Source organism: Photinus pyralis, unplaced genomic scaffold (assembly GCF_008802855.1).
Source record: "Photinus pyralis isolate 1611_PpyrPB1 unplaced genomic scaffold, Ppyr1.3 Ppyr1.4_LG4, whole genome shotgun sequence".
NCBI classification, from domain to species: Eukaryota; Metazoa; Arthropoda; class Insecta; order Coleoptera; family Lampyridae; genus Photinus; species Photinus pyralis.
The window spans coordinates 25,857,940-25,869,962 of NW_022170511.1; the positions used below are offsets into that span (position 1 = coordinate 25,857,940).

Below are 12,023 nucleotides of genomic sequence, written 5' to 3' on the forward strand. Positions count from 1 at the left end.
CAATAGTACAAAATAGCCAAATGGCGAACTTTATGAATAGTATAACCTCTATAACAGACTGTAGTCTAGATCAGACACAGTAGAGTAAGGATATGGCAAATTCTTACCAAAAAAAATCATACGGTATATAATTTACAGAAGCAGTTACCCTGTGGTGAATGATAAAAAAATGTAAGGAAAATTTTCCCAAGTAAACCTAAAATCTTTCGTTTGGGAGCTGCGCCTGAAAAAGTTCTAAAATTTGCGCGTACTCTCAGTAACCATAATTACAACTTTTACAAAATTCCTACCACTAAATTCGAAAAATTTCTAAAAAAATTCTGATCATGACGAAATTTAGTACCCGCGGCCACTGCGGGTTTTCCAACATAGAGTGAACGAATCCAAAGTTATTTTGTGAAAGTTGGGAAAAAATCTCCTAAGTGTACTCCAGTGCGCTGCTTTCGCCTAAAAGTAGACAGGCAAATAGAAAATATGCCTACGGGCTTTTTTAATAAGCACGCCATTTTATTGAATATTAAAATACAGCATTCTTCTTATGATATTATTGCTATATGCGTTGTTATAATAGTAGATGTTAAGGATTTTTTGGTTATCCTGCCGTACTAGTCCAAGAGCCCAGTAGGAAAGTATACCTTGAACGCCCGGACGATTCTAATAATTTTCATTGGATTCGCCATAAAAAGTTGTATTAGAATCGACAACGGTGCCGGCGAAAATCCTGCCGAAAGCAATTAAAAAAAAATTAAATTCGCCCCTTATTTTTGGAAAATGTACTTTATTGTCCCGGACGTTCAGGAAGAGTACTAAAGGGTGCATATGGATGAGTTTTATCGGAAAAAGTCACGGTGCCGGGGCGCAACCTGCCGCAACCCTTGGCACCGCGACTACAAATGGGGTGGTAAATCGTACTAAACTACCTTTTTCTCCCGGACCAAAATGACCTATATGAAATATGTAGCTTGCGATTATACGAATATAAAAAACCAACGGTGCCGACTCTCAGGATGCCGGAAGTCCTCGGCACCGTCGATGGAATCCGGGCGCGCGCGAGCCTATTGACATTGCGAAAATTGAAAAATTGCAAGAACTCACGTCACTTAAGTACGTATTCGGTGAAAAAATGTAACAGCGTGGATACCGCGAGATCAAATATATTCCACAAAATTTTCTCGACGAGAAAAGATTCTGAGAAACTCGTCAAGAAAATCAGAGGATTTGATTCGTGTACCATTCCGCCTTGTAGTACAGGCAAATTGTCCAAAATAGACAAGAAAATTGCGAAGTGGTTGAAACTTGGTTTAAGACGTTTGAAAATATGTATATTTCAAGGAACCGAGGAGTCCCTAACCACAAGAGGTGTGCCGGAGTGGTCATGCTCAAAAACTGCTTCTTGGTTTGAAATCGGCATTTTAAAAAAGATTACAAATTAAAACTGCACTTTCTGAATGTAAACAGAGCAGAATAATTTTCAAATTACGGCGGTTATTATTATTTGATAACGCATCGTGTTTCATTTGTTTAATTTTCCAAGGCCTACCTAAGAGTGTAGGGTGCTTTTCCAAACAATCTTTCGCGCCATCGACAAATACCGGAAATACGTCAAAAGTAAATTTAAGATTCAATTTAAGCATTTTAATTAATTAATTAATTAATCTCATTTTCCCAATATTTGAGGTTAGGAACGAGATTTTGAAAAACGGTTTTCACTGTTCTCTTTGGATGTTATTTAGCTACTCTTTCATAAAGAAAAAGTCATATCATTCCATTTGATTTTTTTAGGATTTTGGATCATAGTGTCAAAATTAGCCTCCTGGCGGAGAAGGATTCAACTAAATTAACTATATTTTGGTTGATTCTTATTGCCCAAGGAATGCTCTTTTCAACGATATCAAATTGGTTAAAATCGGCCAAACCGTTAAGAAATTAAAGCAGGTTATTTTGCAAAAACAATTGAACGCCGCACACCATCTTTGTTTTTGAAAGTTATTGTTTTTACGAAAATGATAGATGAACTGGTTCTCTTTAAAAATGTAAAAAAAGAATGTTTAGATTATTTCGCGAAATTGAAAGAAAATACAATTTTAAAATTTAAGATGGCAGTTACGCCCTCTGGTGGTCATTTTGAGAACTGAATTTTTTTTCCAGCGATTCTTCATAACCGATTTACCCAAAATTATTTTACCCCTAAGTCATACGACGAACGGTTCCCGAGATATGGCCGAGGAACGATCTTATTGGGTCACCCGGTACAGCTGATTAATTATTAATTATTAAAATATACCTCAACGTATTTTTTAATAGTATTTTACTGCCACTTCCTGTTAAAACCGTGAACTCACCCTAAGTTGAGCATGACCACTCCGGCACACTTCTTGTGGTAGGGACTCCTCGGTTCCTTGAAATATACATATTTTCAAACGTCTTAAATCAAGTTTCAACCACTTTGCAATTTTCTTGTCTATTTTGGACAATTTGCCTGTACTACAAGGCGGAATCGTACACGAATCAAATCCTCTGATTTTCTTGACGAGTTTCTCAGAATCTTTTCTCGTCGAGAAAATTTTGTGGAATATATTTGATCTCGCGGTATCCACGCTGTTACATTTTTTCACCGAATACATACTTAAGTGACGTGAATTCTTGCAATTTTTCAATTTTCGCAATGTCAATAGGCTCGCGCGCGCCCTGATTCCATCGACGGTGCCGAGGACTTCCGGCATCCTGAGAGTCGGCACCGTTGGTTTTTTATATTCGTATAATCGCAAGCTACATATTTCATATAGGTCATTTTGGTCCGGGAGAAAAAGGTAGTTTAGTACGATTTACCACCCCATTTGTAGTCGCGGTGCCAAGGGTTGCGGCAAGTTGCACCCCGGCACCGTGACTTTTTCCGATAAAACTCATCCATATGCACCCTTTAGTACTCTTCCTGAACGTCCGGGACAATAAAGTACATTTTCCAAAAATAAGGGGCGAATTTAATTTTTTTTTAATTGCTTTCGGCAGGATTTTCGCCGGCACCGTTGTCGATTCTAATACAACTTTTTATGGCGAATCCAATGAAAATTATTAGAATCGTCCGGGCGTTCAAGGTATACTTTCCTACTGGGCTCTTGGACTATACCGTTTATTTTTAATTTTTCAAACTTGACTTTTATTTTTGTGTTCAAAGATGTCCAGATTTTCGTGGAGGTCAGAACTTTTTTCACACCCCGTTTAAGACTGCGTCAGTCTGGAAGGAATATATGTTTGTTTTGATATCCTCTACTACCTAATTTATTGATGACGCAATTATTACACCCGCTATATGTATCAAACTGAACTCGCTATATTCTAAAGATAAAGCATTAAATTTTGATAAGGATTACTAAATTAGAGCTTAACTAATACTCAACTGTTCACCAATTACTTCCAGTATTACCACTTTTAGGGTCAAGTTGTTAAGCTCTCTCCCTCGCTCTCTCACAATCGTCCGATCGCTAGATGGCTTCGTGTCCATCGATTTACAAGAGAACGGATGGATCGATCACGACAAAATGTTCCATATGGATTCTTTATCGTATCCGAAATCCTTCGAATAATATAAAAAACTTAAAAAGTCAATACGAACCGTTTTGGTGCATCTTGGAGACTTTTTAGGCGCTCATCATATCCAATCTTGACCAAAAAGGTCAAGATCGTGGCCGTTTAAAAATCATCGCATAAAATTTGTCGTTATCTCTCTGTCTAAATATAGTTTATATAGTTATATATAGTTTGCAGATGTAATTTCCGTTTTTTATATATTTCGAACTACACCTTGATTTAAGATGACAGTTCAACTCATGTATAAACAAGTATAAATTGTGCACAACCCTTGTGCAGATAAAGCGCATTTTTAAACCGAAATAGCTTTGGTTTTGATATCACCAATGGATATATTTCTTGCAGACGTCTCAATCGCCCTTTGTGAATACTCTCTTCCGACAACCCGTTCTTGAGGTAGGTATAAGGGAATATAGCCGATCACGATAAGAGGTAGAGGAGGAGGGCCATGGTTACTAGAAATTACCCTTTAAATAGTTTTCCATTGTGCATTTGGGTTTTTGCAACAACTTTTGAATGGAAGTCCAACTAGACAGCTACATAGCGTCAATCGTTTCGTTTTCAAGTTGACATTTCTCCTACATTGCTCCTATTATTGATAGTCCCGAACTCCCGGTTATTGGCTTATTTTTCACGGCAACAACGTTCTCCTTCACTTTTTAAATTGTTGCGGTGATATTTGGAATATTTTACAAAACTTGGTTCGAACTTCCATGGCACAATGGAAACTGGCACATTGGACTTTTACATAATGCTGAGCAAACCGCTAAGAATTCCACCGTGAGTGGCTTGCTACTGTACAGGTTCGGTTGCTGATGAAATCAGGGCGAATGACTATTGCGAGTTACTGTCCAGAAAAGCACGAGTCAATTGTTGTGCAATCCCTGAAATTTCAGGTCAGAAGGATGCTGCCCTATTTCAATTGAACGGTTGCAACACATTGGCCATTGTTCAATTTTGTTTGCAGGTATCATAACATTAATTAACAATTGGGATGTGCAGCCCCCTCCACCCGTGATTAGCCTACAACTTTAGCAGTTTTGAAGTATAAACACGGAATTGCTTAAATACAAACAATAATCAAGTAACATGGTTTAATTTACCTACAATTAATTGGGTTCGTTTTATGTTTATAGTATCTCCTGTTAAATAGTTAAATATACAAGTACAAATGTTGATTGATTAGGTACAAAAAAATCAACCTAAATAGCGATTTTTCCAATAGAGCCCTGTATACATCTTGCAGTGGTAGTCATTTCCATAGGTTGCCGTAACCATTGTACAAATATTGGCCACCTCACAAGGCGAATCACACCCTTCCGATATCATAGGATCTGCATCTCTGTGTTTATACCTAAGCGCGATCAGGGGTTAAACAATATTGCAAGAACAATTAGGATCAAGTACCTGAAGTATAACTGAGTCAACTTCTTGTCTTTGGTCATACGTTCCACTAAATTTGACAGTTCCTGTGGGTGCAAGCTCGATACATTGTATGCGCTTTTAAAATCATACAGCTTGTACCATTTTGGTTTAAGGGATGCATTTTGGTTTGCATCGGTCATGTTGTACATCCATGATTCAAAATTGGCGACCTCCTAAAAGTAAGTTGTGATGATTTGATCTAATAATATCAACTATTTAGTACCATTCCTCGATTGTTCACATCGTACACCTTGTAATTCGGATTTAAATAGGAATACGTCGTAAAGCTCCCCCCGTTAAAGGCCACATTATTGGCCTGACTTCGATTTTCATGGCTATAGTATATTACCGTGTCATCTAAATGGGTGTGCCCAGTAAATTGTGCAGAAATAACGTGGGAAAATCTGCAATGTTAACGAATGAAGCAATAGGAATATATTCTCTGGTAGTACCTATTTACTATCTTAGCGTACTGCCTACCCCAATTCCTTTCACAAGTGGAATCTCCGGAAGGTACGTGTGAAAGGATGTGAACCTTTTCCTTCTGAGTTTCCGCATGGAGTAGAGTATCGATTAACCATTTCAATTGTCCATATGGATCATAATCGTCATGGAACAGCCATAAGTTATAGGTTGCGCAAACGTTACTGTTTAGTGCAATAATCCGAAAACCAGGTTTCACCAAGACCGTATAATATCCACCCCTCAATATTGTATTTTTAGTGTCTGCTGGTAACCATGCTTGCCAAAGCTCCGCGACTAATCTAAATAACCAGAGTGTCTGCAAATTCGCGTCGACCTTTTCTGGTGCAAAACTGAAATTCACAATTTTAGACATAAGTTCATTGTAAGTACCCAGATTTTACAGGTTTACAGGGTGTGGTTCGTGATTTCCCAAAGTGGGGTATACTGGTACATCTCCAAAGCTATTCTTCAACTCAGTATACACCTTGGTGATGTCGGTAATACATCCGGTTTGGCTTGTGTCGTACACCTTATGTGCAATGATGTCGCCAGTGAAGTACACATACGAGATGTCTTTCTGAAATTAATTTATAATTCCTTTGATCTCCCGTGTAGGTGGACGTACGTGTTCTTCTTTAACATGTGTGAGTAGATCGAGGAATGAGTGCCATGGAACATCGCAATCGCGATAATCTCCCCAATAGCCGGCTGCAGTCGATTCTGAGCTGGGCACGGTACCTTTTTGACAACAAACGCATAAACCGCAATCGGCATTCGATCCCACTTCATATCGAGAGTCGTAGTGTAGATCAGTGATATGAAGTACTTTCACCGAGCCACTCTGTATGTCCTAAAATTTAACGTTTGGAACTTTTTTATGTTAAAATCGTGGGCCTTACATCAGGGATGTTATTCTGAGCCTGAGGTTCGTAAGGCGGAAGGCCAAGGTCCCATTCCCGTCCAAAGAGGTCCTGACAGTGTAGATCTTGAAATAAAATCGAACATATCTTGCTAGGTCTTAAAGATGGCTGGTTGTCTATAACGTATAGTATAGTGTCGATGTTTAGATTTATGAGTCCTTTGCATTCTTCTTCGGAAGCCATTTTCGACAAGATGCAGAGGTTGGTAAACATAGAAACCAGTCGATCTTTCGAAGTTCCTATCTTCCGTGTCGTTATAACTACACCTATAGCAGTTTTGCAAAATGTACACTCAAGCGGCTCCAATAGGCGCTCTTGTAGGTTGCGTTTGCGGTACGTTGGTCGGAACTCCAATTTTTCCATTGTCTCGCGCAGTGTTTGAGACGTTTTTCTTGTTTGTATTAATTGAAATAGGTCCTCGCGAATTGCGGTTTCCCAATTGTCTTGAATTAATTAATTAGTTGGATGTGATAATTTGTCAAATAACTTACCATCTTTTGTGGGTTCTATACCGTTTAATAAACAAAAAAAGGAAACCATCCCTATAAGAAACATACTGTCGTCTTTAGGCCTTCCCAGCCCAAACAACTTAAGACTGTTGAAACATACTGATACCTTTATATACTTGTCCGCATTCGTTGCGGTGTTACTAAGGCTTTCGTCTTATTTTTATTGCATGTCTCCTACTGATAATTCTTCTAGATTTACGTATGTGGCTTAATTACTAATTTACGTTAAAATTTTGGGCAACCGTAACCTTCGAAGGGTAAAGGATTTGATTTTATGATAGATAATAACCGTCTCAGATAACAGCAGATAAATAATCTAATACATATTAATAGAATAGACTAGATACAATTAGCGAGCTCAGTACAAAGCAAACTTTACTTACTCAAAACGTTGGGAGACCATAAAAAATCCATAACGCTATTCGATATTGGGTAGGTATATTGGGTATATTCAAAGATAATTAGTATAAGAGACTAATCGCATTCATAGGATAGGAGTGCAGTGCCAATTTAATACAATTTTCCATTTTGAATTATAACCACTGAATTATTCAGGATTATAACGAATTTGCTATGGAAAAATCGTGTTGGGATTTTTACTGATGGAGTTACTTTTTACGAGTGGTATTAAGAGACAGGTATCTTTAGATATAATCTGTACTGACTATATAACCTTTGTCAAGCCTAAATCTCCAAGCCCTGGTGTAAACATTGCTTTAGATATCGTTATTGAAGCTCTTAGAACTATATAAGATCTACGCCATTGTAATCCAGGATTTCTGTCAAGATATGTAATGAAAATTGCGTTAGTTTTAATGAGAGTACTTAATCTTCAATCAAGTCAGTATGAAATTGCTAATTACTGGAGTACAAAACTACAGGACTAAGATTAATCTTAATCCCAAGGGGCGTCGCGCGAAATGCTACTACTTCATTTATACGTTTTTTTTACATCTAAATTATTTATTTTGAATTTAATAACAACCCTGTATATATTAAAATATGGGATAATGTCTATAAATAATGGAATATACGTGAATACATCATACATGAATAAAAATTAGTATAAGAATGAATGATAAATTAATTCAGAACGAAAAAATAGGTATGTCAGCTCCAGGGTTATCACATACTGCAGGAATATAAAACAGGGGTTCTACCATAACGAATGGCAACACCATCTCTGAATTCTAGTGGTAATAATTCAAGATAGGGAATGCAAGATAACCATGTACCGGTATTCATAATTTTTAGGCAGTAGGTAGCTCCTAAGATGATATGCTGACGTTGAGTACGCAGTATCTAACGACGCTTTCGACCACTTAGTTAAAGCAAAGAGCATATAATAGAACGATACTCTTTGAACTTTGGAGTAAGTACGTAGGTATATAAGAATTCGAAAACGAAATAAAAAAAATGAGAAACTGCAGGACTTCTACAGAAAGACGAACAATTAGTAACCAATGAAACACCTCCTGTTTTAAACAGTCTGAATTGATGTTTTGTACATATTTTACATTTAAACCTAATGATTTTCTACTTTGTTTTTGAAATACAACACAGTTTGTTACGTAGATATATTCAGATAAGCTCTAATTATGTGTAAGCACTTTATGAATGAAAACTTTTCACCGTAATTGTTAGGCTTTCTTACTTATTCTTATGGGAGTCTTGCCGGCACCAGTTCGTTTCACAACCGCGTGACGTCACATCAACGCCAGCCGACTAATGCACTATGCGCAATAGCAGACCATACTCTTATTAGGCCAAGTATGTAATCAAACGTTGAGGTAGGGAAAATTGACGAAAATATCAATATTTACCTTTTGAACTACAGGTCGCAACGGCCTTGTTGAGCTCAAAAAGGGCGCGTATACTGCAAAACTGTAAACAAGCAAAGCACAACAAAGAGGGTTAATGATCGCGCTGCACAAAATATTGCGTATAGCAATTTAACGTCTGACACTGCTGCTAATCGTATACTGAGAACTGCAATTAATACTTGACTCAATAACTCGAATAATATACAACCCCATACCGATATCAACACCGTAAACTCATGCCCAGTAGCGAAAAACCAGGACCAAATTCGGTACAGCCAAAGGATGGAATTATAGACAGAAGATAACCGACTACTCTAAAGCAAAAAATTATTGAGAAAAGCACATCCGAATGGAACGCTCACACAGTAATGGTAACAAATTATCACCCAGATAGAACCGCAAGCAGCGATTGTGTATTACCTACAGGAAGTTGAACAAGATTACAAAGAAAGAAATCTTCCTGATACCACGAATGACGGAACCATTGGATCATTTAGGATATTCAAATTGTTTACAGCCTTGGACGTTACAAACGACAAACGATTTTAACACCAGATTCAATTGAAAAAGCAGCTTTTACAGCGCTGGATCACCGTTATCAATAAAAAAATGCCATTTGGACTTGTAACGCCCCTCCAGATGAACGTTACCTTATCCTACCTACCATCAGAAATATGCATGGTCTACTTGGACGATGTTATAATACCCACCCGCGGATGAATCGAAGACCATCTCGCGAAAATCAAAGCAGTTCTCGACATATTGCGAGCGGCAAATTTAAAACGAAAGCCATCTAAATTCTAATTTTTCAAACCTGAGGTTAAATACTCAGGAAATAAAAACAATATCCGGCGAATGAGTTAAGGTTGATCCAGACAAGGTACTTCAAGAGTTTCCCATATCTTTCTAAACGAAAAAACTTCAAGAGTTTCCCATAGCCACCTTAACGCCAAAATTTCGAGAATTTCTATCGCCGATTTATTAAAATTTTGCAATTATGGTTGAACCTCTTACAAACCTCACAAAAAAAGGGTGTCAAATTTGAGATGAATCTCGATTGCATATTTAATAAATTGAAGAACTCAATAGTAACGGACATCAGTGTGTTAATTTATCCGGATTAAATTAATGTAACCCATAGTGATAGAGCTTAATATTCTGTCATCGGTAAGTATCCCATACGATAATAGTATATTAAGAAACAAGTGTATAATCAAGTATTTAAAGCACGCGCAACGAGTTGAAGGGCACGACGCGCGGCAGAGTGCATTTAAACGTTGCAAGTGCTTTAATAGTTATTTACCTAACAAGTTCGGTAAGTTAATTTTTCCGCATGAGCACTTTGTTTGCAGCACGACCGTAGGGAGTGCTGCATTTAGTGCGAATGCGGGAAAATTCTTTCCGAAAGAGTTAGGTACAATATTTTTTGTAACGAATTGCGTAAAAAAGGTCAAAATTAATAAAGTTTTGTACATTAGTTTTTTTTTAATCATGAGTTGGTAACACAATAATATGTTTGGTTGGTAACATAGTTTTGTAACTACCCACCATTGAACTATATACTCTGTAACTGGAACGGCATCGAGCGCCAAAATCGCGTGCCGCAATGATTTTAGGCAACCAGCATAACGTAGTTATTCTCATCCTTGTCTTTGCACGTTGTTTTGTATTGCATATGCAGGACCGATCACACGTATTTGGTTAAAAATACAGATAAGTAAATAAACTGGGAGGTTGGGGCCTTAGAAAGATAAAGATAAATGCTTGTCAATGCTTTTACAAGTACCAATATCTATTTGTTAATGGAATATCTTAAAATATATACTTAATAATGTGGTAAACTGTGCCATTTCTCACTCACACACTCACATACTTGATTCTTGAATCTTGAAGTTACAAAAGTATAATGTCAATAATGTCATTCATGGTGACTCAACGCATTCCATTCGCTTATTAACGTAAAATAAAGTTAGAAACATTCGTTGTGATCGTTTGTAACATACCCTTTACATAATATATTAGCAAGGAGGTAGGTACCTAATATATTACAATAGGCGTCGAGGTAAACGTAAATTTAAAAAAGCATTTTTTTAAGAATAAAATGAGTTTAAGAATCATGGTTACTCTAAGAGCAAAAATTCAATTTACTCGCAGTGGTCACCGCATTGCCATTAGATAATAATAATAATAATAATAATAATAATAATAATAATAAGTCTACCCAATAAAGTTACACGTCCTAGCACACTTAAAAAACACATAACTCCTTCTTCACAGAAACACACCACGTTATCACAACCCACTCGTATTCAACCGAAGCGCAAAAACCTTAACAGCACCACAGGCTCACAAAATACTGCAATATCTCCACCAAAAACCCAAACAACCTCACAAATACGACCTCAGGAACAAAGAAACACCATAAATACAATTAAAAAACACAAAACTCCTTCTTCACATAAACACACCACGTTATCACAACCCACTCGTATTCAACCCAAACGCAAAGCCAAAGAAACACTTACACAATAAAGTCTATTTAATAAAATTACAGGAATTATTATAATGATATTTTTGTTTTGTTTTCTTCTTTCCTGATAGCGTTGACTATTGGGGCCATTAATAGCTATGTTGGTAAGTATGAATTACATACTATCTCTAGATTTCCAATGTGAGTGTGTGAATATTTATTTTATTTTTTATTTTTCTTTAGAACCCTACATAACTTCACTAGACACAGACACTAATCGTTACTTGATTTTAATCCGTGCGATTAGTTAACCAGGCTAGACCTGAGTTCTCACAAGAAACACCGACAATAATAATAATAATAATAATAATAAATAAATAATAAAGTTACACGCCCTAGCACAGTTAAAAAACACATAACTCCTTCTTCACCGAATCACACCACGTTATCACAACCCACTCGTATTCAACCCAAACGCAAAAACCTATACAGAACTACAGGCTCACAACATACTAAAATATCTCCACCAAAAACCCAAGCAACTTCACAAATACAACCTCAAGAACAAAGAAACATCATAAACACAAGTAACGCAACATGTACTACAAAGACAGGTCCATCCAATAAAGTTACACGCCCTAGCACAGTTAAAAAACACAATACTCCTTCTTCTCAGAAACAACCCACTCGTATACAACCGAAACGCAAAAACCTTAACAGCACCACAGGCTCACAAAATACTGCAATATCTCCACCAAAAACCCAAGCAACCTCACAAATACCTCAGGAACAAAGAAACACCATAAATACAATTAAAAAACAC

At 37.0% G+C, this 12,023-nt stretch overlaps 2 protein-coding genes across 3 annotated transcripts in view; both read right to left on the minus strand.

Moving 5' to 3' along the window:
• Positions 1–12,023, minus strand: part of LOC116169370 (transient receptor potential-gamma protein) — a 433,246-nt gene that overhangs the window by 73,052 nt on the left and 348,171 nt on the right. The gene's annotated exons all lie outside the window — the stretch shown is intronic.
• Positions 4,666–7,042, minus strand: LOC116169380 (sphingomyelin phosphodiesterase-like). The gene is made up of 8 exons (XM_031485463.1): positions 6,890–7,042; positions 6,378–6,841; positions 6,104–6,328; positions 5,880–6,055; positions 5,466–5,828; positions 5,237–5,417; positions 4,996–5,186; positions 4,666–4,942 (listed from the first exon to the last, which is right to left on the minus strand). The coding sequence occupies exons 1-8, from the start codon at positions 6,951–6,953 to the stop codon at positions 4,786–4,788; spliced, it is 1,821 nt and encodes a 606-aa protein (XP_031341323.1). The 5' UTR covers positions 6,954–7,042; the 3' UTR covers positions 4,666–4,785.

What these genes read in the sequence shown, in the direction of transcription:
- LOC116169380 (XM_031485463.1), bottom strand. Translation starts at nt 6,953, where the DNA reads ATGTTTCTTATAGGGATGGTTTCCTTTTTTTGTTTATTAAACGGTATA. An exon ending in TATAGAACCCACAAAAGATG is followed by an intron (nt 6,842 to 6,889) that starts GTAAGTTATTTG and finishes AATTAATTCAAG; the next exon opens with ACAATTGGGAAACCGCAATT. An exon ending in CTCAGAATAACATCCCTGAT is followed by an intron (nt 6,329 to 6,377) that starts GTAAGGCCCACG and finishes GTTAAATTTTAG; the next exon opens with GACATACAGAGTGGCTCGGT.